The 22,561-nt window shown below is 67.3% G+C and overlaps 2 protein-coding genes across 2 annotated transcripts; one reads left to right on the top strand and one right to left on the bottom strand.

Annotated features, from left to right (window-relative positions):
- The first annotated feature begins 3,384 nt into the window (after positions 1-3,384).
- On the top strand, positions 3,385-8,236 carry GPRIN1 (G protein regulated inducer of neurite outgrowth 1). The gene is made up of 3 exons (XM_072873366.1): positions 3,385-3,470; positions 4,681-4,775; positions 4,978-8,236. The coding sequence occupies exons 1-3, from the start codon at positions 3,387-3,389 to the stop codon at positions 6,395-6,397; spliced, it is 1,599 nt and encodes a 532-aa protein (XP_072729467.1). The 5' UTR covers positions 3,385-3,386; the 3' UTR covers positions 6,398-8,236.
- Positions 8,237-8,626: 390 nt separating this feature from the next.
- CDHR2 (cadherin related family member 2) lies at positions 8,627-18,463 on the bottom strand. Its single transcript, XM_072872542.1, has 31 exons — positions 18,405-18,463; positions 17,892-17,957; positions 17,662-17,801; positions 17,339-17,392; positions 17,009-17,098; positions 16,338-16,427; positions 15,660-15,782; positions 15,439-15,582; positions 15,221-15,296; positions 14,911-15,017; positions 14,601-14,831; positions 14,354-14,509; positions 13,979-14,146; positions 13,647-13,708; positions 13,312-13,552; positions 12,970-13,206; positions 12,628-12,697; positions 11,926-12,540; positions 11,593-11,664; positions 11,258-11,307; positions 10,993-11,144; positions 10,685-10,787; positions 10,517-10,605; positions 10,210-10,284; positions 10,014-10,091; positions 9,868-9,928; positions 9,638-9,762; positions 9,363-9,476; positions 9,116-9,193; positions 8,949-9,009; positions 8,627-8,746 (listed from the first exon to the last, which is right to left on the bottom strand). The coding sequence occupies exons 1-31, from the start codon at positions 18,448-18,450 to the stop codon at positions 8,627-8,629; spliced, it is 3,894 nt and encodes a 1,297-aa protein (XP_072728643.1). The 5' UTR covers positions 18,451-18,463.
- Between the last annotated feature and the right edge of the window lie 4,098 nt (positions 18,464-22,561).

Genomic DNA, 22,561 nt, shown 5'->3' with positions numbered 1-22,561 from the left:
GCCGCACCCGCCTCCGCCGCGGCAGCCGCCCGCCCGCAGAGGGCCTCCACCACGGCCAGCGGCCCGGGGGCGCCGGGGCCGTCCCCGCCAGGCCAGCCGGGCCCCGCCGCCCCCCGAGCCAGCCGCTGCCCTGCCGCCCCAACATGGCTGCCCCCGCCCCGCCGCCCTGGCAGCAGCCAATAAGAGCCACTCTGGGTGGCTGAGGGCACGCCCTTCAGCAAACGGCGCTCTGATTGGCTGATCCCCGCCGGGATGGCCGTGGGGGGGGCGCTGTGGAGCGCGGAATGGGCGGGGTGGGTACTGCAAGGCCCTTCTGATTGGCTGTTCTCTGGCCAATGGGAGATGGGAAGATGGGGTGGGGTCTGCACGGGGAGGTGATGGCCTAAAGGGGCGGGGCGATGAGGGGGGGGGCCACTTGGGGCGGGGCCAGCCGGGAGCAGGGGATTGTGCGGGGCGGGTCTCGTGGGGGAGCCGTGGGGCCGTGGGGCAGGGGGCCGTGGGGCAGGGGGCTGCGGGGCCGTGGGGCAGGGGGCCATGGGGCAGGGGGCTGCGGGGCGGTGGGGCAGGGGGCTGTGGGGCCGTGGGGCAGGGGGCCATGGGGCAGGGGGCTGTGGGGCCGTGGGGCAGGGGGCTGTGGGGCCGTGAGGCCGTGGGGCTGTGGGGCCGTGGGGCAGGGGGCTGTGGGGCTGTGGGGCAGGGGGCCATGGGGCACTCGCCCAGCTCCCAGGGCCTGCACAGCCCCACGCCGCCATCCCAGCAGTGGGGGCTGTGCCTCCCTGTGCCCCCGTCCCTGCCCGTGTCCCCCAGCCGGCCCTGGGGCCGTGTCCCTGCCTGCACCCAGGGCCTTGCCTGCACCTGGGGCCTGGCCTGCACCCAGGAGCATCCAGGGCGATGTGCCCGGCCACCAGGCTGCGGTGTCCCAGCTGCAGTGCCCTCCCACCCCGCAGAGCTGGGGCAGGTCAGCCCCAGGCACGGGCTGTGTTTTGGGGCACCCAGGGCAGGGGGTGCCGGCAGGGATCAGGTCCCCCCCCAGCACCTCTGCGCCGAGGCAGCTGGGAAGGCAGTGCTATTTTTAGGGCGCTTGGTGCTTTTAGATCTCCCGGTAACGTCCATGTCATCCCAAGGCACTCGCAGCCCTGGGCAACCCTGCGGGTCCTCCCAGCGGCGCAGCATGGCCTGGCCCGGGGAGGGGAGCCCAGGGGGCAGCAAGGGATTTGCCAGCACCCCATCAACTCCACAGCCTGGTTTCCCTGCCCACAGATAACGTGGGCAGCCGCACGTGAAGGCAGCGCAGCAGTGAACGTCCACGGGAAACCCATTGCCTTCGCGCCGGGCAGCCCCGGAGGGGACACGTTCCCCGGCCAGACCCTTTCGACTGCGTCCCACCGCTCCCTGGCACAACCGGGCACCGGCGAGCCGGACGGCACAGGACCCAAGCCTGGGCCGAGCCGTGTGCCGGGCGCGTGTGCCTGCCCGCACCGGCGTGTGCGTGTGCCGGCGGCGTGCTGGTGGCTGTGGGGGAGCCGGGCGCGTTCACGTGGCGCTGCCCGTGCGGGCGTGGGAGGTGGGCCACGGCGCCGAGGGAGGGGGCTGCCATGCTACCTGCGCCGGCAGCCCCCTCCGCCGAGGCAGAATGCGCTTTTCAGGCAGCTGCCTGACTCCTTGCGCGCCGGCAGCGCGGGAGTGCGTTGCCAAGGCAATGGGGACCATCTTACTCATCCTCCTTGCTATTGTTCTCCTGCCAGCCCCAAGGTGCCCGGGCGGTGAGAGGAGGAGGAGGAGGCAGCCGGCCTGGGATGAAGGCTGCCGGCGGGGAGGGGAGGGTGCTCCCCGCGGCCCCCCCCCGGCCGGCCCCAGCGGGGATGGGGACGCGCTGGGTGCCGCGATGCTGATGGGGACGGGGAGAGCGGCTGCTGGCAGAGCTGAGAGCGGCGGGTGGAAGCAAATGCCGGCAGGATGCAGCCCCACAGCCCCCTGCCCCGCGGCAAAGTCCCGGCCAGGGGATGGGGGACATTTTGGTCCCCTCCTCTGCTAGGACTTGATCCTGCCTGCAGTGTCCCTTTGATCCTGCCCCTGGTGTCCCTTGTCCTCCCCCAGGGTCTGTGCCCCGGCTTGGGTCTGATCCCACGTGGGATGTAAACCCGTACCTGTGGCCCACTGGAAGCAGGCACCTGGGCCCAGTCAATGCTGCAGGACTGGGACCAGCACACAGGACCATGAGTGTGGACAAACACCTTGAGGGGGGGACACGCTGATGGGTGCAGCGATGCACTCCCACACCATCCACCCCATCCGCCTATTGGGGTGCCCGGCGGTGGCACAGGGGTGCCCCGCTCTGCCCCAGGGGGGGTAAAGCAATGCTTTTTATTTCATTTCCATATCCTGTCTCCCTATTTTTTGCCTTTGGGGTTTTGTTCCAGCCTGGCTGTTTACTGGAAGGAACATTTCCAACCTCTCCTGTCTCCAAGCAACCAGGTGTGCCAGCTCCCATTGCGCCCACCTCACCCTATAGATCTATAGGGCCGGGGGTGTGTGTGTGCTAACGTTAACCCCAAGATGTTAGCATCCCCCGCTCCCAGCCCTATAGATCTATAGCTCCTGCCCCAGCGTGGACATCCCCACGGCAGGGAGGGGATCCTGACCCTATGGAGTGATGGGGGGCAGCTGGGAGATTTTGGGGGGATGCGGGAGGGTTGTGGGGGGGATGCGGGGATGCAGGCGAGGCGAGCAGGCCGCCTTCCCCCCCGCAGCGCGAGCGGGAGTGCGTGGGAAGGAGTTAGACAAAGCCTGAGCCCGGGAGCAGAGGCAAGTGCTGCCGGGAGGGAGACAGGGACGTTCTCCCCTCCCCGTCCTCCCCCACCCTTGGGCGAGGGGTACGCGGGAGCCCACCTCCATCCCTGCCGCGGTGGCACCTTGTCCCCGTCCCTCGGGCTGGCTGGGGTGCAGCCCCCCCCGGTGATGCTCAGGAGGGAAGCGGCCGTCTCCATCACCAGGTAGGAGGGGGACCGGGCTCTGTGTCGCTGTCAGCCCCACCCACGGGACCCATGCTAAGGGTCGGGGACCCACGGGGCAGGCCGGTGCCGGCCGTGTGCCCTGCTGTGCCCGGGTGCACCGGGGGGGACCGGGGGTGACCGACCCCGGAGGATACGGGGCGGTGATGCTGGGGGTGCCGGGGGCTGCGGGGTCCCGGGGCGCTCCCAGGGCGGGCCGGGGGTTGACAGCGATGACACCGGGGGGAGGGGGGCGTGCCGGGACCCTCACGCTCCCCCGCGGCAGCCGGCCCTCCCTCGCCTCCCCACCGCTGCCCGGGGGCGCCGGGGCGGGCGGCAGCCGGGGGGAGCGGCCCGGGGCGCGGTACCGCCCCCGCCGCCGCCGCCGCCCCACGCATGCTCGCCACCGCTGCCGCCGCCGCGCCGGAGCCGAGCGGAGCGGGACGGGACGGCAGCGGGCGGGAGGGTCCGCCGCCGCAGGTAACGGCGGCCGCGGGGCGCACGTGGCGGGGCCGGGCCGGGCCGGGCCGGGCGCTGCGGCCGCCGCCCGCCCCCGACCGGCACCCCCAGGGCGGGGGGGGGCGGCGGCGCCGCGGGCCCCGGGACGGGCGGCGGGGGCGGCCTCCCCCCGGCCGGGGCTGCCGCGGGGGCGGCTTTGTCCGGGGCTCGGCCGCGGAGCCGGGGCGGGACGTGCACACGCGTGTCCGTGCGTGCGGGTGTGCCCGTAGCCATGTGCCGGCGTGTGCGTGCCTGTGCGTGTGCACACGCGTGTCTGTGCGTGTGCACGTGCCTGCGCGTGTGCACACGCGTGTCTGCCTGCGCGTCTGCACACGCGTGTGCGGGGCTCGCAGCTCCTCCGTGGAGCAGCGGTACCGGGGCACCACGCCCAGCCCCGGGCCGGGCAGGGCGCCCACAGCCCCCCGGGTGCTGTCGGGGCAGGTCGGGGTGCGGGGCGGCACGGCCCCCCGGGAACGGGGTGCTGCGTGGGAAGACCCGGACGGGGGACGGGGTTCATTGCCTCCGGGGCCCCGGCGCTGCAGGGCGGCCGCGGGGGGCTCGGTGCCAGCCTGGTCCGTGCTCCTCTGCCGCTTCCCGTGGGGGCACTTGCTCGGCTCCAGCTGTGTCTGCTCAGCTCTGCCCTCTCCAGGACCCACGAGTGGCCGTGGCCGGAGGCGTGGAGTGCCCCACGGCTGTGGGACGCATGTGCTCCCAGCGCCAGAGGGACTCGCTGGCACTGGCAGAGTTGGGGGGCTCCCGGCGAGCTCGGGGCTTCCCACCATGCTCCTGCTGCAGGGCTGCCCCACGGGGCTGGGGAGGGGGGTTTGGGGCCGGTTGGGTGACACCAGGCTGTGTCCCCCCACCGTGCCGGGGTGCCTGCCTGCAGACAGCTCTGCACGCACGGCCAGAGCTCGGCGCACCCTCGACGTGGGGCATGGGAGCTGAGCTGGGGGTTCTCGTGGCCGGGGGACACACTCAGCTCCGGGAACGCTGGTCCCAGCCAGCGGAGGGAAGGGCTCGGGCTGCCCCATGCCCCTGCCGTGCTCTGCAGCCCCCCTTGGCCCCGGGGCCTGGCTCGCTCTCACCCCATGCTGCGCCCAGCTCCCCTCTGGCGGGTGGGGGGTGCCGACACCCCCCCCAGGCTCTCAGCCTGGTGCCTGGGGCTGCGCTCTAGCTGCCGCTCTCTCTGCAGGGGTCCCTGCGCCACATCCCCCAGCTCCGGCAGCCGCAGCAGCGCCTGGATCCTACTCCCGGTCCGGCCGTGCCGGGGGAAGGCTGGCTTTTACGGTAGGCAGCCAACACCGTTCCTCCCTTCCCGTGGGGCCGGGCACCGGGTGCCACCATGCAGGCTGTGCCGGGGCTGGTGGGTGCTCCGGGCAGCCGCCCAACCTGTTGTCACGGGTGGCATGGAGAAAAACAGTTGGCAAGCGAGGGGGGCTGGGGGTCCGTGCGCTGCTCCCCCCTCACTGCCCCATCCTCTCTCTTGCAGACCTGCGTCGGGACTAGCATGGGAGAAGCCTTCCCCGGGCATGGGCAGCGCTAAGGAGCCCGAGGGGCTGCAGCTGCTGAGCCGCCAGGCTGGGGCCGAGGACGCCTGTGAGCGCAGCGCCAGCTCCCCTGGCTGCCCACTGGCGGACGAGTGCCTGCCTGGCTCCGGCTGTGCCACGGAGGGCCGTGCCATGAGGACCTGCTGCGTGGTTGAACCGGAGGCCCAGGGCGCCGTGGCCAGCCCAGCAGTGGAGAAGAAGACACCATCACCGACAGGACCGGCTTCCGGCACTCTTCTCCCGGATGCCAGCGCAGAGCCAAGCATTGCGGCAGCGACGGGGAGCTGCGGAGGACCAAGTGGCGCTGCCCCTGCCTGCGATCCCACGGGGATGGGGGGCCCTGGTGACCAGAAGGAGAATGCAGCCCCTGTGCCCGCTCTGCCCGAGCCCTGCCTCAAAGTGCCCAGCAAGGACACGGGGAGCGTGCCAGCTCCTGCCAAACACGTGGTATTCGTGGAGCCCGCTGTGGCTGCCAGAGCAGCTGAGCTGCCAAGTCAGGAGCACCCCCAGGGTGGCACGGGGACGTCTCTGGGCACTGCACCCCAGCTGGGGGGTGGCGAGGCTCCCAAGCACCCCCAGGGGGGCACGGCAGACCCCCCTGGTGCCAGCACTGCGGGGAGCGGGGGCCGAAGTGAGGCAGGGCCAAGCCCCACCACCCTGGGTCAGGGCAGAGCCGAGGGGAGCCCAGCCCAGGGTGTGGATGCCGGGAGCAGCCAGCAGCCCCGGACAGCCAAGCTGCTCTGCGAGAGCTACTCCTTCGAGGTGACCCCACCACAGGATGCCGGTACGCAGGACATGGGAACGCAAGTGGACAGCCGAGCGTCCCTGGTGTCGGTGGCCTTGAGCCCCATGAGCCCCCCGGGCGGGGCTGCTGCCTTCACCTTCCCCAAGAGAGAGCCGGGCTCTGCTGCTGCCCCGCGCCTGGAGCCCTCCAAGAAGGACGCGGAGATGCAGGTGTCCATGCCTGTGGAGACCCGCTCAGTGGCCACTGGGCCCATGACGCCGGTGGCCAAGTCCCCGCAGGCCTCATACCCCGAGGTGCACGTGAAGGGGACGGTGGCGGAGGAGGCTCCGGAGCCCATCCGGGAGGTGAGCTGGGATGAGAAGGGGATGACGTGGGAGGTGTACGGGGCCTCCATGGAGGTGGAGGTGCTGGGCATGGCCATCCAGAAGCACCTGGAGAAGCAGATCGAGGAGCACGGGCGGCAGGTGGTGATGACCCCGCAGAGCACCCGCACCGGCTCTGTCAAGGGAGCCCCCCGCAAAGGCGAGGCCAAGAGGCAGCCCAGCGTCTTTCGGGCTCTGCTGCAAAACGTCCGGCGGCCCCGGTGCTGTTCCCGCGCCGGCCCTGCTATGGAGTGAGCCGCTGCCCACGCCAGTGGGGCAGGGGTGCCGCGGGGAGGGGTCCCTGCCCCGGCGTCCCAAGACACCCGCTACCAGTGTGCAGGGCTCCTGGGGCTGGGGCAGGTGGTGATGGAGCACTGCACGCTGGGGCAAGACGTCTCCTTCACCGGGGGTCCCCCTGCCAGCCTGGCCCCATGGAGGTGTCCCGGGACCTGAGGCTGGTGCCGCGTCTCTGTGCTTGGTGGCTTTTTTTAGCATGAGGAAGCACATGGCTCCTTCCAGCTGGAGGCGGCTGCTCCCGGGGCATCTCCTGCCCATGGCACAGGTCTGGTGATGGCTCAGGGTGGGCACGAGCAGGTTGCTGCTGTCTCCCCCGAGCTCTGGCCTGGCTCGTGCCCCAGGCAGCAGCGTCAATCCCCGTGCTGGAGGGACGCTGGTGTGTCACGGTGCCACCGCTTCGCCTACCCAGGGCTCAGCCACGGATCAGCCCATGGCCATGGACATGTGGGTCCCCATGGCTGCCCAAGGTGGGGGCATTCAGCCCAGCCCGCCACAGCCCTGTCCTCTCTGCCCCGCTGCCATGCCGTGGGTGCCCCAGAGCTGGGAGGACCTGGCCATGTGGGCACTGGGACAGATCTCAAATGGGAGAGACTAGGGTCAACCATGCCTGCGGTGGAGAGCCGCTTGTCCCTGTCACCGTGGCTTGGGAGGCACTTGGGAAGTCTGTCCCCACGGCCCCCAGCCCCCCCCCCCTTCCCTGGGGACCTTCCTGAGAGTGGCCATCAGAGCCCAGGGCACATCCTCCCCACGGCTGGCGGTGGGGATGAAGCCTGCCCTGCCGCCGGGCCCGTCCAGCCTCCCCAGTGCCGGAGAGGCCCTGCGTGCTGGGGATGTGGGCTCGTATCCCTGCGCAGGTCCCTTCAGCCCCGCTGGCTGCTCTCCCCCCATGGCAGCCGGGGATGTGCCGGCTGCAAAGCGCTGCCACTTTTTACAGCTGGGATTTTACAGGGTGGGGGGGAGGGGGGCTTTTATTGAACAGTGTTTGGATTTTTGGAGCTTTTTAAGAGACACTTTCAGCTGTGCGTGTCGTGCCTGGAGCCACCTCCTCCCTGGTGGCCTGTGGGGCCGTGACCCTCTTTTCAAACACTTTTCCTACATTGCCTGCGCCCTGCCAGGCCGGAGGGTGTCAGGAGCGAAGGGTCGGCGTGCAGGGGGGTGAGCATCCCCGTGGTCGGGTGAGCATCCTCATGGCCAGCAGCACCACAGCATCCTGCCGAGATGCGGGACCTGGCCTCTCCAGCCTGGCCTTGTGCAGAGGACCGGCCCTGCAGTGCCGCAGCGAGGGGGGGCCCAGGTCTGTGCCCAGCGCCTGATGGGCAGGAGGCTGCAAACGGGGGGTGCTTGGGGAGCTGCACCATCCCCTCTCGGCAGAGGCGCAGGAGCGCTCGAGGTGCAGGGGGCACCAGTGCAGCCGCTTCCTCTCTTTAAGGGGCAAGTCTTGCCCCCCCAAGCCCCTGTTGTACGTCCTGGGCTCGTTTTGGCCCTGCAGGGGTGTCTCTTGCCCTGGGGGGTGCTGCGAAGGGCTCACTGAAGGGCCAGCCTGCAGCCAGGGCTGCGGCCAGTGCCCGCTCTGTGCCGCAGTGCTCACCAGGAGCCGGCTCTTCCCTGTGCCTTGGGCCGTGGGAACGGTGCCGTGGCCACACAGGGAAGACCAGGAGCCCTGGGGCATCCCCTGCCACCCTGCCCCGGGCTGTCCCCCGCCTCCAGCCCTGCGCTGCCGAGCTGTGGCACACCGGCGCCGTGGCTTCATCACCTACTTTTTTTCCTCTACATTTCTTTTTTGGGGGTGGGGGGGAGGAAGGGGGTGGGAAGACTAACCTGTCAACGTGGATGTTGGGTAATAAAACTTGCACAAACCTCTGCGCCGGGCTGCCTGCACCTCTCTCCCCCGAGGCTAAGTGGGGCCAGGGGACAGTGGGGCAGCCCAGAGAAGGGTCCTGGGGACAAGAAGCCAGGCTGAGCCCCACGGTGGCACTCACCTCCCCTCTGGCACCAGCCTGGCCCAAAACCAGCTACTTGTGCCGGGAGAGATGACCCCGAGGTGGCTGAGTACCCTGGGCAGACAGGCTTATGGCCACAGGACACCATGACCCATGTGGGACAGGTTTATTGCCTGCCTCTGAACACAACATCCCCAAAGCAGCTGCTGGAGTCCCACTCTGGCCCCGCTGCTCCCCATGTGCCCGCTCACAAGTCCGTGGTGGTGAAGGTATTGTTGATGTACACTGGTTTTGTGGGTTCCTTCAGGTTCAGGGCGGCCACCAGCACCTCCTCGTTGGTGGGGTCCATCAGCTGTTCTTTGTCCTGCTGCAGGAAGAGAGCGTGGTCAGAGGGGATGGGGACAGGGACAGGGACACTCCGTCCTTCCCAGGAGCTGGGAGCTGTCAGGGGGATGGAGAGGAAGGGAAATGAGGGGTCCAGGAGCCCAGGGACCCCAGAAGAGAGGAGGGGACACGGGGTGTGGTGGCAGGACTCCCTGCTGGGCACCAGCAGCTCTTTGCACACTCACCTTGGCCTTGAGGTTGTTGTCCCCAGGTGCATTTACTGCGTTTTCATCCAGGGAATTCATGCTGTGGAGAGTGGAGGGTGGGGGGGTAGAAGAGGGCCCAGGCACTGGCGGAGCGGGGATGCAGGGTGACGGCCCTATGGCCTTCGGGACCTGCCCACAGAGCTCACCTGGCCACAGAGATGGAGTCCTCATGGAAGCCCAGGTCGTGGGAGGGATCCAGTGAGAGGTTCAGCATGGGGTTGGCCCTGGCCAGGGATGGGTGGCAGGTGAGTGACTGTACCGTGGGGCTGTGGGGTCAGCCCGGGGCAGCCGTGTCCCCCAGGGCAGGAGGGCTGTGGCAGCGAGCCCTGCAGCCCCTGGGTGTGGGGACCTGCCTGGGCTCTCCCTTCCTGTGGCAGGGAGCCCCCCACTCACCCCTCTGCATTGTACTGGTTGGTCCCGGGGATGCCAGCTCCCTGCTGGGCCATGGCAGGGCTGAACGTCGTGGCAACCTTCAGAGCCTTCATCGCACTCAGCTTCCTCTTGTAGCTGCAAAGCCCAGGGACGGGGTGGGTGAGAGGGGCAGGCGGGAGCCGGGCCGTGGGATGGGGTGGGCAGGAGCGGGATGGAGGGTAGGGATGGGTCTGGGGGTGCCGGCGAGGATGGGGGCAGTGGGGGGAGGCAGGAGGGGGGTGCGGGCGGTGCGGTACCTCCTGGTGGTGAGAACCAAGACCAGGATCATGATGAGGATGAAGATGAGCAGGAATGCCACCAGCCCTGCGATGATGCCAATCAGCTCCGTCTCCCTGGTGGGCTTAACCACCTCCCCGGGGCCCTGGCGCAGAGCAGGGGTGAGGACACAGCCCTGGCCAGCGGACCCCCCCCAGCCCCACACGGGGCTGGTGCCCTCTCACTGTGCCCCTTGCCCGGCCCCACTCACGATGACGGCCAGGCCTAGGTTCACCAGCTCAGCCAGGACCAGCGGGTCGGACTGTATGAGCCTGCCAAGGAAAGCGGAGGCGTGAGCAGCTGGGCTGGTCCGGGCGTGTGGCAGTGCCCGTGCGCAGCCCCTGCCCCGGCACACACACGGTCAGCTGGTTGACGTCCAGGGCAGTGCCATTGCTGTAGACGAAGTACGCCTCCATTACCGACTTGGCTTCCCCCCTGCGGGATCAAAGAGATGGGGTGAGCGGGGTGCAGGGCACGGTGCCCTGCCCCAGCGTGACCCCTTCCGATGCCACTGCCACGTCCCCTTCCCCACCACCTGCATGGCCCCACTCACTGGGAGGCACGGGTGTCCTCCATGCTCCGGATGGCCACCACGTAGACCCCTGCCTTGGTCGCGGTGGTCAGGGCCCTAGGAAGAGGAAGGATGGAGGGAGGCTGGGCCAGGCGTCCTGCCGCCCCGCTTGTGGGCACGGGAAGCGGCTGGAGCCCCTGCAACCCCTGGCTCTGGTGGGGACCTGCCTGCCCTGGTCCCTTTCATGGTCCATGAAGCTGGGAGACACGGTCAGTGGGTCCTGGCCTGCATGATCGTGTCCCCTGCTGCACAGCCATGCACACCCCCTCCCCAGCCCGGCCCCCCTTACACTTTGATATTTTCAGAGTTACTCTGGACTTCATCCACCGTTGTAATGAACTGGAGGCGAACGCGGTAGCTCTGATCCACCGTGAAGATCTGTGTGGGGAGAGCAGGGGTGAGCGGGGCTGGGCAGGGCACGGGGCATCCCCGGATGGGGGACAGGGGTGACACTCACATTCAGCACGGTCTGTGCTGTGTGCGCTGGTGCCTCACCGTCCCGAGCCTCCACCGTCAGCTGGTACTGCCCCTTCAGTGAGCCATCGAGGTTGCTGGCCACCCTGTGAGGATGGGGACATCAGCGATCCCATGGGACATCCCCAGGAGGGCACCGCCATCCCCCAAGCTCCACCCTGCCACCATGCCCAGGGCAGGACCCCAGGATGGCTTTGTCCCTTTGCCAGCCTGCGCTGGCCCTGCCTGCACCTCTGCCTTGCAGCAGGCAGGAGCCGAGCTGCGTTCCCCGGCCCAGACCCATGACCTCACTGGATGCTCCCGACGTAGCTGTCCTGCTCAGGTGTTGTCACCACCTTGAAGAGGTTCTCAAAGGGCCGGCTGACCCCGTTGTCCTCCACGAGCACCACACTGACAATGGAGAAGGTGATGGTTCCCCTCAGCTCTGAGTCAGCGTCTGTGGCCTACATGGACAAAGCGTGGCAGGAGCACGGATGGGAACGGCCACTGCCTGCCCATGGTGGGGACAGGTGAGCCCGGCTCCACAGACTGGGAGCTCATCACCCCAGCTCCTCACCTTCACGGTAGCCACTTGCAGGTCCACAGGAGAGATTTCGGGGACAACCACTGCAGGGGACAGACAGACAGACAGCACGGTCACGCTGGTGTGCAGCCAGGCTTGCTGCAGACCCCGTATCCTGCACAGCCCCAGGGCTCAGCAGATCTCTGAGCGTCCCCCCGCTGCCATCGGCCCCACAGCCTTCATGGAAAGCATCGAGTAACCTTAGCCTGGTCCCTGCACCTCTCACAGCCCTGCCCTGGCTGGGGAAGGTCCCCACCACTGGGGAGCATGGCAGAGCACGTGCAAGTGCAGAGAGGAGCCCACAGGACGCACCAGCCCCGGCTGCTCACCAAAGGTCTCCAAGATGGGCAGGAAGAGTGGTGTGTTATCATTCACGTCGGTGATGAGGATCCTCAGGGTTTCTGCAAATGTCCCAAAAGCAGAGCTCTGGTCACCAACAGAGCAGCCCTGCAGCACCCTCTGTTGCCTATGGGAGCCCTGTCCTCCCAGCAGGCTCAGGTCCCTGTGGCAGGGACCAGAAGAGCTGGGACACCCTCCCTCTATCGTCAAACTGGTCGGCTCCTGCCCTGCTCCCCACAGCTCCTCCTGGGAAGTGGGAGAGACAGGTCCCACCACCCACCATGCCCAGTGGTAGTGGAAAGAGTGGGGAGTGGGTGTCGTACCATTCTGGCTGTAGTGGTTGCCCTTCTTGGTGTACAGGTCTTCAGCCCGCAGCGTGAGCACCACGCTGTCGCACAGCTCGTAGTCAATGTCCGAGCTGTTCACCAGCACTGAGCCATTGGGTGCCAGCATGAACCAGTCCCAGCACACCTCCCCAGCACTGCTTGCCCCCTTGAAGCAGGCGACTGCCAGCTCCTCGAAGACCAGCAAGTGGTTGGTGTCTGGGTCAGAGGCGACCACCGTGTGGACCAGACCCTGCTGCGTGCCGTTCTCGCTCACTTGCACATCCTGCAGTGAGGCCGGCAGGATGGTGGGGGGCTCGTCGTTGATGTCTAGGATGTGGACCACCACTGAGACGTTGGTGGTGTCCCCCATGTTGTCTGCGGCCGTGTTCTCTGCCAGCACCACCAAGGAGAAAAACTTCTGCTGCAGGGTGTCATAGTCCAGGGAGGTGTCGGGGTCCACGAACAGATGCCCACCATAGTACCCTGGCTGCGGGTGGGAAGAGCGGATCAAGAAGTTGCTGGAGCCACTGCCCCTCTGAAGTAGGAAGGAAATGCGGGAATTTATCTCCGTCCGGTCGGCATCTGTGGCCTCCACCTCACCCACGAGGGACCCTGCAGGTGGAGACAGACACTCAGTAGCCAGTGGGCACTGACTCCAGGACACCACTGGTCTCGCAAGCCTGGCCACGCAGCTTCTACCTGGAGAGTCTTCAAAGACTGAGAACTCATAGGACTGGTTGAGGAACACAGGTGCGTTGTCATTCATGTCCTGCAGGAGATAAAGTCTATGGTTGTAGCCGCTCCAGGAAACAGGGTCCCCCACAGCAGGCTGGGGTCAGGAGCGTGGACACGTGCCTGCCCGCAGGCAGGAGGCACACAAGCCCTCTCCTGCCTCTCTTCATCAACTATTCCATCTGCCCTCACAGAGAATCTGGGGACACAGTGCCCCTGCCAGGGATCCCACGTCCCCTCCCTGCCCTTACATCCCAGCTCCAAGCCTCTGTCTACCCCAGCACATCCCCACTTGTGCCCAGGGCTCACCCCCACAGTGATGGTGACGTTCACTGAGGTGCTGAGCTGTGGCATGCCGTGGTCGTACACCTCCACTGTCACTACCATCTGCCCCCGCTCATCTTCCAGGGCCTCACGGTCCAGTGGCTCCTTGCTGTGCATCTCACCTGTGGTCGCGTTGATGGTGAAGTTGTTGCTGAATGGTCCTGGCAAAATCTTGAAGCCCAACTGGCTGTTGCGGTTGCCAGGCTCATCATTGTCGATGGCCTGAAAAGGTCAGGGGTTGGAACACAGCTGTCCAGCACCTTGGGGACAGTCCCTGCTCCTCTCCAACAGCCCCCCATCGTCCTCCCCACCTCCAGCGGCGCATACCTGGATCTGCGTTCTGACATTCTGCCCCTCTTCCACCGAGATGAAGTAGGAGCCAGTGATGATGGGCGCCATGTCGTTGTCATCCAGCACGGTGATCTCCAGCACGGTGGTGCCCACCAGGTTGCCCCCATCCTTGGCCTGGAGGTTGGCGTAGTAGATGGAGCGAGTCTCCCGGTCCAGCAAGCTCCCATTCTGCACCAGCACTGCCCCGGTCGTGGCATTCACCGTGAAGATTTTACGGCTACGGCACACACGGAGCTGTCACCAGGGCTCAAGGCCTGGAGCCCCCTCACTGGGACAATGCCCCAGTTGTGGCTGACCGTGCCCCTACATACATGCTCTCTGGGAGTAGCTCGTAGGTGATCTGGCCCAGGACACCACTGTCCGGATCATAGGCCTAAAACAGAGAGAAGGAAGCACCCGGTCCATTCACCTCAGCTCCCAGGGCAGTGATGAGTCTGGGGCACCGGCTGCTAGCAGTGAACACCCCAAAAACATGGCCCTGATGGGCACATAGTCCCACACCCTGTGTGCCCACTGGCACTGTCTCCTTCCCATGTGCATGGAGACCAGTGTCCTCAACATGAGCTGCTACAGCAGTGCCAGGCGTGCCCAGCACCCTGCTTGGGGGACATAAGCTGTGCCTGCTCCCTGCCCAGTGCCTGACCGTGATGTTTGGGGAGATGGTGGTGCCGGCCGGGCTGTTCTCCATCACTTTCAGGTTGTAGGTGCTCTGGGGGAACTCAGGGATGTGGTCATTGCTGTCAATGAGATCGATGGTCACGGTGGCCGTGGAGCAGCAGTCCGTGGGGTTCCCCGTGTCATTAGCAATGATCTGCAGGATGGAGAAGGGTCAGTGTCTCACATGGGTCCCCAAGCATGAGATAGAGACCTGTCACACTCCAGCCCAGCTCCCCTAAACCAAACAAGCTGCCAGGGCAGAGCCATGTTCTGCTTTGGCTTTTGAACCCTTTAGGAGAAGGACTGTGTCCCCTCTGTGCCCCGGCATGCACAGGAAGCAGGGACTGTTCCCACGGCGAACCTGCACCACCATGACATGGCTTATCTCGTAGTCTACAGAGGATGGGTCTTGCACCAGGAGCTGGACCTCCCCTGTGCCCACGATTTTTGCGGGGGAGACAGTGAAGGCGCTGGCATTCGGACCCTGCAGGTACAGCTCATAGTTGCTGTTGATGCCCTGTCAGGGAGAGACGTGCAGGAGTGAGGGTGGGCAGTGCAGCCAGGACAGGCACCTGCACTCCAGCCTAGCCCCCTGGACAAGCTCCCACCTTGTCCGGGTCATGGGCGACGATGCTGAGGTTGGACACGGGCAGTCTGGACGAGGAATGCTCTATGATGTTGCCCCTGAAGTTGTTCTGGGCACTGGTGAAGAAGTTGCAGTTGGGAAGGGAGCAGTGGTAGAACTGGGGCTTGTTGTCATTGACATCGGTCACCACGACTTCCACCAGGGTGCTGGCCTGTGCCACCTTGCCGTAGATGTCCAGGTTCTTCTCACGCGCCTGGGCAGGAAGAGAGAGCGGGTCGGAGGGGCCCAGGGAGCGGAAGAGGATGGGGTTCCCCTTGCTGCCTCCTACTCACCATGACTTCCAGCAGCACTTCCTCGCTTGGCAGCTGCTCACGGTCCAGGGGACCACTCACAGTGATGGTGCCCGTCGTAGCATTGATAGCAAAGGGGATGCTGGCATCTAGGGCAAGGGGACAGCAGGAACCAGCTGCAGCCACCGGGAAATGCAGGCCTGGCCCTCTCTCTGCCAGCAGGGCAGGCTGGCAGTGCCCAGGAGCCCAGAACCAGTCCCCATGTTGCCTCTTGCTGCCTGATCGCCCCTCCTTCCCATCCCACCCTCCCACTGCTCGCCCCCTGCCCATCCCGTCCTACCCCATCACTCACTGGTGATGCTGTAGAAGATTTCATCATTCACCCTTGTGTCTCTGTCCACGGCAGTGACAGTCAGCACAGTGGTGCCCTGTGGGGACATGGCCATCAGGGCAGGACCCATGACGTCTCCAGCTGCCCCCATGCCTGGTGGCCCAGACACCCCGGAGCGTCAGAGCCCCTAGGGAGTGCCAGGGGTAGGGACATGCTGCTGGGGCAGGCGGGCTCCTTACCAGGGTGCAGTTCTCGGACACAGAGCCGGAGTAGGGCTCGTTAAGGAACCGTGGGTCCAGGTTGGGCAGGTCGCGGATGGTCAGGGACAGGTAGGTCGAGCTCTGCTGGAAGGTCAACATGTTGTGCAGAATCCCCCCGCCGTCCTGGGAAGCAGAGCACCCATTAGTCCCATGGCACCCTTACCTGGCAGCCCCACGCCCCTGGCACAGCTGGCCCCCACCTTGGCGAGGATCTTGAGCTGGTAGAAGGTGTTCTTGGCATAGTCCAGTGAGCCGTTGAGCACCACGTTCCCGTTGGGCAGGATGTAGAAGAGCCAGCGATTCTTTGTGCTGTCTGGGATCACCTGGGCAGGGGACATTATCCCGTGTCACCAAGGCAGGGAGCAGAGGTGTCCCAGCAGAGATTGGGGCTCAACCCCCATCCTACTACCAGGCTTGACCCACAGGCTATGGGGACCCTCTACCACCTGGCTTGTCCCCAGCTTGCAACCGTTCAGTACCTTGCACCCATCGCCCCGTGGGTGCAGAGCCAGCCCTCCTGACCCAACACATACCCCTGCTCCCCCAGAGCCACAGGCTGCCCCTGGCCAGGTCCCCCAGCACCTCTGCCCCACAGAGGTGGCTCAGGTTTGGGTATGGCATGCCCCACTCTACGATGCACTGCTCTCCAGCAGGCATGAACCCCTCCTTGGTGCCGGGGAGCGGGCAGGCTCAGCCAGGGGAGATGCTAGGGCCTGCCCTGGCTCACGCGGTTGAGCCATGCCGTCTTCCTGTTGGCACAGAGCGCTTGCTGGGGAGGTCCCGGGACTGCCAGCATCCTCCCAGCCCCACACACCCCAGCACGCTGAGCCCCTGGCCAGGGCAATGCCCGGGGTGTTGGGGCTCAGCCCCGCACTCACCTCCTCAATGCTGTAGCTGACTTTGGAGGCATTCCCGGTGTCACTGTCATTGGCAAACACGGTGTAGACGGTGCTGTTGAGTGTCACGTTCTGGGCACACAGGAGGGTGGTGGTGGCATCACCCGGGAGAGCAGGGGTGGTGGTGCTGGGCCCGGCCCCTGCCAGCCCTGCTCTGCGGTGCTCTGGCCCCGGAGGGCTCCAGGGGCTGCCCAGTGCCGTGGGCCACCCAGGGATGAGCTGCTGCCCTTGCTCCCCCCCGCCACCCTCCCAGAGGCTGCACCCCAGCCCTGGGGCTGCTGGAGGGGGGTAGGGCTCAGCCCCACACCCCATCTGCACCCCGATCCGGCCTCACCCTGGCCTGGGCTGAGCGGCAGCTCGGGCGCTCCCTGCTCAGAAACTCATGGCAAGGGCAGAGTCCCAGCCATGTGCCAGTGCCTCAGACTGGCACAGAGGCACCCACCGGCAACTGCCCCGGCACGGAGCGCTCCCAGGTCAGCCTTGCTGACTGCACCATTGTCCCACGCCCAGGCACGTCGTCACCACACGCCCAGGCGTGGGGTCACCTGGTTCCCAGCGCACCGTTGCCCCGCTGCCGGCACACCCATGCCGCAGGAGCCACCCAGCAGCCCTGCCCTGCTGCCCGCGGGGGACAGGAGGTCCCGGGAAGGTACCTCGGGGATGGAGGCTTCATACGGCAGGTGCTGGAAAACCGGGGCGTTGTCATTACGGTCCTCCACGATGATCGTGAGCTTTCTGGAGACCTACCAGGTGTCAGGGAGGGCACAGGGTGGGTGCAGGAGATGGTGCCTGGCAGAGCTGGGTGCAGCTCTGGCACCCTGCACCCTCCCGGCTCCAAAGCCAGCCAGCATCGCCCGCCCCTGGGCAAAGCTCACCTCCAGCCCCTTCCCCACCAAGCCTTGTCCATGGCCCCGCTGAGACCCTGCTCCCCTCCCTGTCCCCATGACCCGCTGCAGCCACCCAGCCCATGCCCTGGCACTTACTGCTTCGTTCACCTGGTCGAACACCTTGACGATGATGGTGAGCCTGGCCAGGAGCTGGAGGGACATAAGGCAGGACTTGGTCTGGGCCAGGCAGAGCTTGATCCTTGGATGGCTGAGCCTCAATGTCCTCCCAACTGCCAGTCCTGGGTGGGATACTCCTCCCAGGTGGCTCTACCACCCAGAGCCAGGCTCCGGGGCCAGAGAGTGACCCACAGTACCGCTGTGAGCAGCTCTCCCACAGGACTCATGGCTCTGCCCTCCATCCCCATCACCCCAGACCCCCCAGCTCAGGCAGGGATATCTGGCCCGGTCTCTGCCCTCACCTCACGGTCCAGGGAGTTCCTCAGCGTCACGTTGCCTGTCTGGGTATCGACAGAGAAGTAGAAGGCTTCTGGCCCACTGATGGTGTAGGTGAGCGGGTCCCCGTCTATGTCAATAGCTGTCAGCTGGAACGCATGCTGGCCTGGGGACATGGGCAGTGTCAGCCCCTGCCCAGGGTCCCCCCTGGCCGCTCCTCCTGCACCCGGGGCCTCCCTGAGGCTGCCCCACTCACCCAGCTCCAGGTCCTCAGGCACGTAGACAAAGGTCATGTTGAAGAAGGGGGCTGTGTTGCCTGAAACTACAAGGAGGAGGTGTGCTGAGCACCATCCCTGTGCCAGGCTCTGCCTGCACCCTGCACCCCTGCGCCCGGCAGCACCTAGCTCCAGCCCCAGCTCCCGGCTGTGGTTTGGGTCTCCGGGGGAGGCAGGGGAACCCACCACCCCTCACCTTCCTCGTGCTCATCCCAAACCTCCCACCTCCCACCTCCAGACCACGCTTGACCTCCGCCTGCAGCACCCATGCTGGGTGCCATCCCCGCTGCCCAGCCCCCTGCCCGCTCTGCCTTGCCCTGGGGTGGCTGCCGTGGGGCAGCAAGGTTGCCATGGGGTCTCCAAGATGCCAGCAGGGTGGGCAGCTGTTTTGGTGGTCCCAGCTGCCCTCAAGGAATTTGGAATGAGTGTTGGGGGCTGAAAGCATCTCCAATGCCTCCTGCCCATCCGTGCCAGCCACCAAGCGAAGTCCTCACCTGCCACCAGGAGGAAGGGGAGCAGCACCGGTGAGCGCCATGCCATCCTGCCAGCGAGCCTGTGGGCACACACCAGACAACCAGCTCCTTGGGACTTGTGGCTGCCTGCTCCCACCAGCCCCCCCAAACCCTTCCTGGGGAGCAGCCCCTGGGGCAGGAGGGGCTCTGGTGGGGACAGTCCCCTCTGCTGAGCCGGGCTGGTGAGCAAGCACCAGGCTCCATCCCACCCCCCTGGGGACATGGCATGGGGGGACAGGGTTGGCTTCCAGGGGCTGGAGACCATGGGGGTGCCTGGGGACCCCAGGACCCTCTCTTGGGCATGGCTGGAGGCCTCATCAGTTGGGCTCAACAGGGCCACCCTAAGCAGCACTTGGAGCTCAGGAGCAAACTGTGACACCACCGCGGTGTCCCCGTCCTTGTGCCACAGCCCATGGGCAGCCCCACGCTTGACAGACACCCCCACCTCCCCCTGCAATGGACCACAGTGCCCATGGGGGCCAGGGTGGGGGCTGACATCCCTTACCTGTGGCTGCGTCGCTGGGGATGCTGCCGGGCGGGCTGCTCTGCACTCGTTCCCTGACACCGCTAGAGACCTTTGCCTCCTGCAGTAAATATGTTCATCAATTATTAACTGCAATTAAAGGGTGAGGAATCCCTCTCTCATCTTCCTTATTCCTTGTTCTCATCCCTCACCTCCTGCCCAGCCCATTCCCATGCTTGGTTCCCAACCCCAGCCCCCCAGGTCCCCACACTGGGTGCCGTCCCCCAGGATTCAGCCACCCCAACCTGCACCCATGGGACTCCGGCTCCCAGGAGGGATGCAGTGCCTGCGGGGATGCAGAGGGATCCCAAACCACCCCAGAGGACTGGAGAGGGGCTGGGGACACCGGGGTCCCACCAGGACAAGAGATGGGCACCAACCCAGTGGTGTAGCTACTGGGGCGGGTGCCTGGGGCCCTCTGCACCCCTCTACCACCCACTCCCCTCCCCAGGGGCTCGGCCCAGCCTCCCTGACCTACTTTGGACCCTCTGGGGACAAGGGCGGATTGTGCAGCTCCGCTCAGGCAGAAGAGGGCTGGGAGGTGGGGGGGAGGGCATGGCCAGCTCTGGGTCTGTGGGACCACGGCCTCCATGGCCCTGGCCCCTTTCACCCCTATTCCCTGGGGAAGTCCTGGGGTCTGGGTGCCCAGGAAGCTGTGGGGTCCCCCCAGATGCCCAGCCTGCTCCGAAGTCCCCATCTCACCCCACACCTAGGTCAGGAGCCCTCAGAGAAGGGGCTACAGGGGGCCAGCCTGCCCCCCCGCCCCCCAAACCCCTCCAGGGCTGGTCCAGGATCCCCCCAAGACCCTGCAAAGGCTGCTCCGGGACACCCCCAACAGACACCCCACAGGCTACCTGGGAGTACCCCTGGAGCCCCCGAGGTCTGGCCCAGGACAAACCCCCTGAGCCCCCCAGGGCTAGTGCTAGACACCCCTCTGCAAACTGCCCCTAGGCTGTCCCGGGACCCCGCCACACCTCCCAAGGGCTGGCCCAGGACATCTTCCCCAGCACACCCCCAGGCCGGCGTTGGGACGCGCTGCCACTCGGAGCATTACGGCCGCAGCGCCTCGCCGCGCGGTTTTGGCGGCGCCGCTCTTGGGCGCAGTACGGCGAAGGGGGGGCGGGCGCGCCCATAGGCGCGGCGCGGGGGGTGGCAGCGCGGCGCGGCCGGTTCCATCGGGGCGGCGGACGCGGGGGCGCCATGAGGCGGGGCTGAGGCCGGGCCGAGGCCGGAGCGGGAGCGGCACCGGCACCGGGACGGACACCGAGTCCGGCGGGCCCGGCCGCCGCGCCATGCGAGCGGGCTGAGCGGCGGGCAGGGCCGGGGCAGGCACCGAGCAGCCCGCGAAGCCCGCGAGCGCGCCTCCGGTAGGTACGGGGCGCGGCGGCGGCGGCGGCGGGCCCGGGCTGCGCGGGGCAGGGCCGGTGCACCGGGAAAAGACGGCGGGCAGGGCCTGGGGCTTGGGGAGGGCAGGCCCCGGTGCACCGGGGGAAGGGGCGGCCAGGCCGGCCCCGGTGCACGGGGGGAAGGAGGTAGGTAGGGCCGGTGCAGGGGGGCAGGGAGGCCGGCCCCGGTGCACCGGGGAGCGCGGCAGGCAGAGCCGGTGCAGGGCGCAGGCAGGGCACGGTGCGAGGGGGGGCGGATGCACGGGCTAGAGAAGCCCGGTGCGTCGGGCGAAGGAGCGAGCGGGGCCCGGTGCGCGGCGGGGGGCGGGCGGGCAGGGCCCGGCGCACGGTGGCTTGGCGGGGGCGGATGGCCGGGGCAGGCGGGGGCTCGGCGCGCCAGGGCCGGGGCCGAGCGCAGGGCCCGGTGCGCGGGGGTGGTGGCTGCATGGGGCACCGGGGCTCGTGGGAGGGGGCCGTAAAGGGCAGCAGGGCCCGGTGCACCGGCAGCCGCACGCCGGCGGGAGGAGCCCCCGGTACTCGGGGAGCCCCTCGGGGGGAGGGGGGGCCGCGGCAGGGGCTGCTGGGGACGGCGGCGGAGCCGGAGCCCTGTCGCCCCTCGGGGCCTCGCCGGCAAGAGCGGGGCTGCCCCCAGGCTGTCCCGGCCGTAGCCCCTCCTCGGGGGGCTCCCCCGTCCCCGGCCGGGCGTGAGTCGGTGGCTCCTGCCGAGACCGGTTCTGTGTCCCCGACTCGCTGGGCACCCCGGGGATGCTCCCTCCGCCGCTGCCGCAGCCCCCGGGCCCTGCTGCCCGACCTGGGGTCGGTAAGCAGGGCCCGGCTCGGGGCGAGCCCCCGGCGTGTGAGAGGGGATGGGAGGGGAAGTGGCGAAACTCTTCGGAAAGTTGTAAATGGGGAAGAGGTAGGAAACAACTAAGCCCCAAATGACGGGGCGGTGGCAGCCGGGGCGGTGGGACAGGCCGTGCCACCGACCCTGCGGTGCGTGTGCTGGCAGCGTGGGCTGCGTGTGGGGCCTGTGGCAGCCCTGTCCCGCAGAGGACACGTGGGACCGGGCTATGGGCAGCGGAGGTGTGCTCTGGGGCTTGCAGGAGCAGGAGTTGAGCCCCATGGGCAGCCTGCGGCCAGGCAGGTGCTGTCCCTCTGCTTGGGGACAGCCCCTCTTCCTGTGAGCACGGCTTGGTTTTGTGCTGGCATCTCGGCCGCAAGCTCTGCACCGGCCCTGTGCTCTGGCGCAGCTGGCTGTGCGTGTCTGCAGCTCCGGAGCTTGTCCCCGTGCTCGCCTCCTTGCCATCCGGTGTTACCATGTCTCTTGGTCCCTCTGCCACCTGCACCCATTTCTGCTCTGCTGCCGGCTCCGGCGCCCCAGGACCCCGAGTCCCCCTGTGTGCAGCGGTGGGGCCGTGCCCTGGGGAGATGCGCAGGGCACAGCCCCGGGGGACAGGTGGGTCCCTGAGGCCGGGAGCCCTGGGAGGAGGAGTGGGTGCCGGCCTTGCCGGCTGTCGGAGGGGAACAAGCTGTGTCTGATGTCACTGCGGTGCATGGTGGGTAATTATGCACGTTGCAATGAAAATAATAAGGCCGGCTCCATAGCGGTGTCTAAAAATACTGCTAATGCGGAGTGCCTGCCGGGTGCCTTTGTTTGTCACCTTTGGGTCTTTGCTTTGAGGCTGGCCGGGCGATGGGAGCCATGCTCTGCGGCGTCACGCCCCTCGGGCGGTGGGTTTGGTTTAGCTGGTGAACTGCAGCCCCTCCGTGCCCCTCCGCTTGGGCAGCGGTGCCAGGGGAGCCGGGGCAGGTGTCAGCATGGGAGGTGAGGCAGGAGCCACCTGGGTGTGTTTGGGAGGCTCCAGTGTCACCCTTCCTGCACACAGCCATGCAAGGAGTCACGATGGGGTGGTGGGGCTTTGTCCCCCCCACCTTGTTTGGAGCCAAGTGCTCTGACATGTGGCTATTCCTGTGTCCCAGTGACCTGCCCTGATGTCCCCTGGCAGGTACCAGTGTGCTGGCCTGCCTGCAGGAGGGTTGGCGGAGATTGGGGTTTGGGCCCAGGTGGCATGGTCTGTCTGTCACTGGCATTGTGTGGCCGGGGCAGAGCTTGCTGGGGCCAGGGCTGCCGGCCTTTCCCCTGGGGCTGCCTCCATGGCGTGTCCTGGTACCGGTGGGACCGGGGCTGTGGCATCTTGCTGCTTTCTGGCTGAGCAAAGGTGGGAGGGAGG

The sequence above is a fragment of the Ciconia boyciana genome, chromosome 9 (assembly GCF_034638445.1).
Source record: "Ciconia boyciana chromosome 9, ASM3463844v1, whole genome shotgun sequence".
Classification (NCBI taxonomy): Eukaryota; Metazoa; Chordata; class Aves; order Ciconiiformes; family Ciconiidae; genus Ciconia; species Ciconia boyciana.
Note: the sequence above shows the minus strand (reverse complement) of the source record. Positions and strands in the feature narration are given on the sequence as shown.

Bases quoted from the DNA above. Each gene is read 5' to 3' on its own strand.
- GPRIN1 (XM_072873366.1), top strand. From the start codon at position 3,387: ATGCTCGCCACCGCTGCCGCCGCCGCGCCGGAGCCGAGCGGAGCGGGA. The intron at 3,471-4,680 runs GTAACGGCGGCC...CTCTCTCTGCAG, and splicing joins GGGAGGGTCCGCCGCCGCAG to GGGTCCCTGCGCCACATCCC. The intron at 4,776-4,977 runs GTAGGCAGCCAA...TCTCTCTTGCAG, and splicing joins GGGGAAGGCTGGCTTTTACG to ACCTGCGTCGGGACTAGCAT.
- CDHR2 (XM_072872542.1), bottom strand. From the start codon at position 18,450: ATGGCATGGCGCTCACCGGTGCTGCTCCCCTTCCTCCTGGTGGCAG. The intron at 12,541-12,627 runs GTAGAAGCTGCG...CTCCACCTGCAG, and splicing joins AGTCTTTGAAGACTCTCCAG to GGTCCCTCGTGGGTGAGGTG. The intron at 10,606-10,684 runs GTGAGTGTCACC...CTCCCCACACAG, and splicing joins CAGCACAGACCGTGCTGAAT to ATCTTCACGGTGGATCAGAG.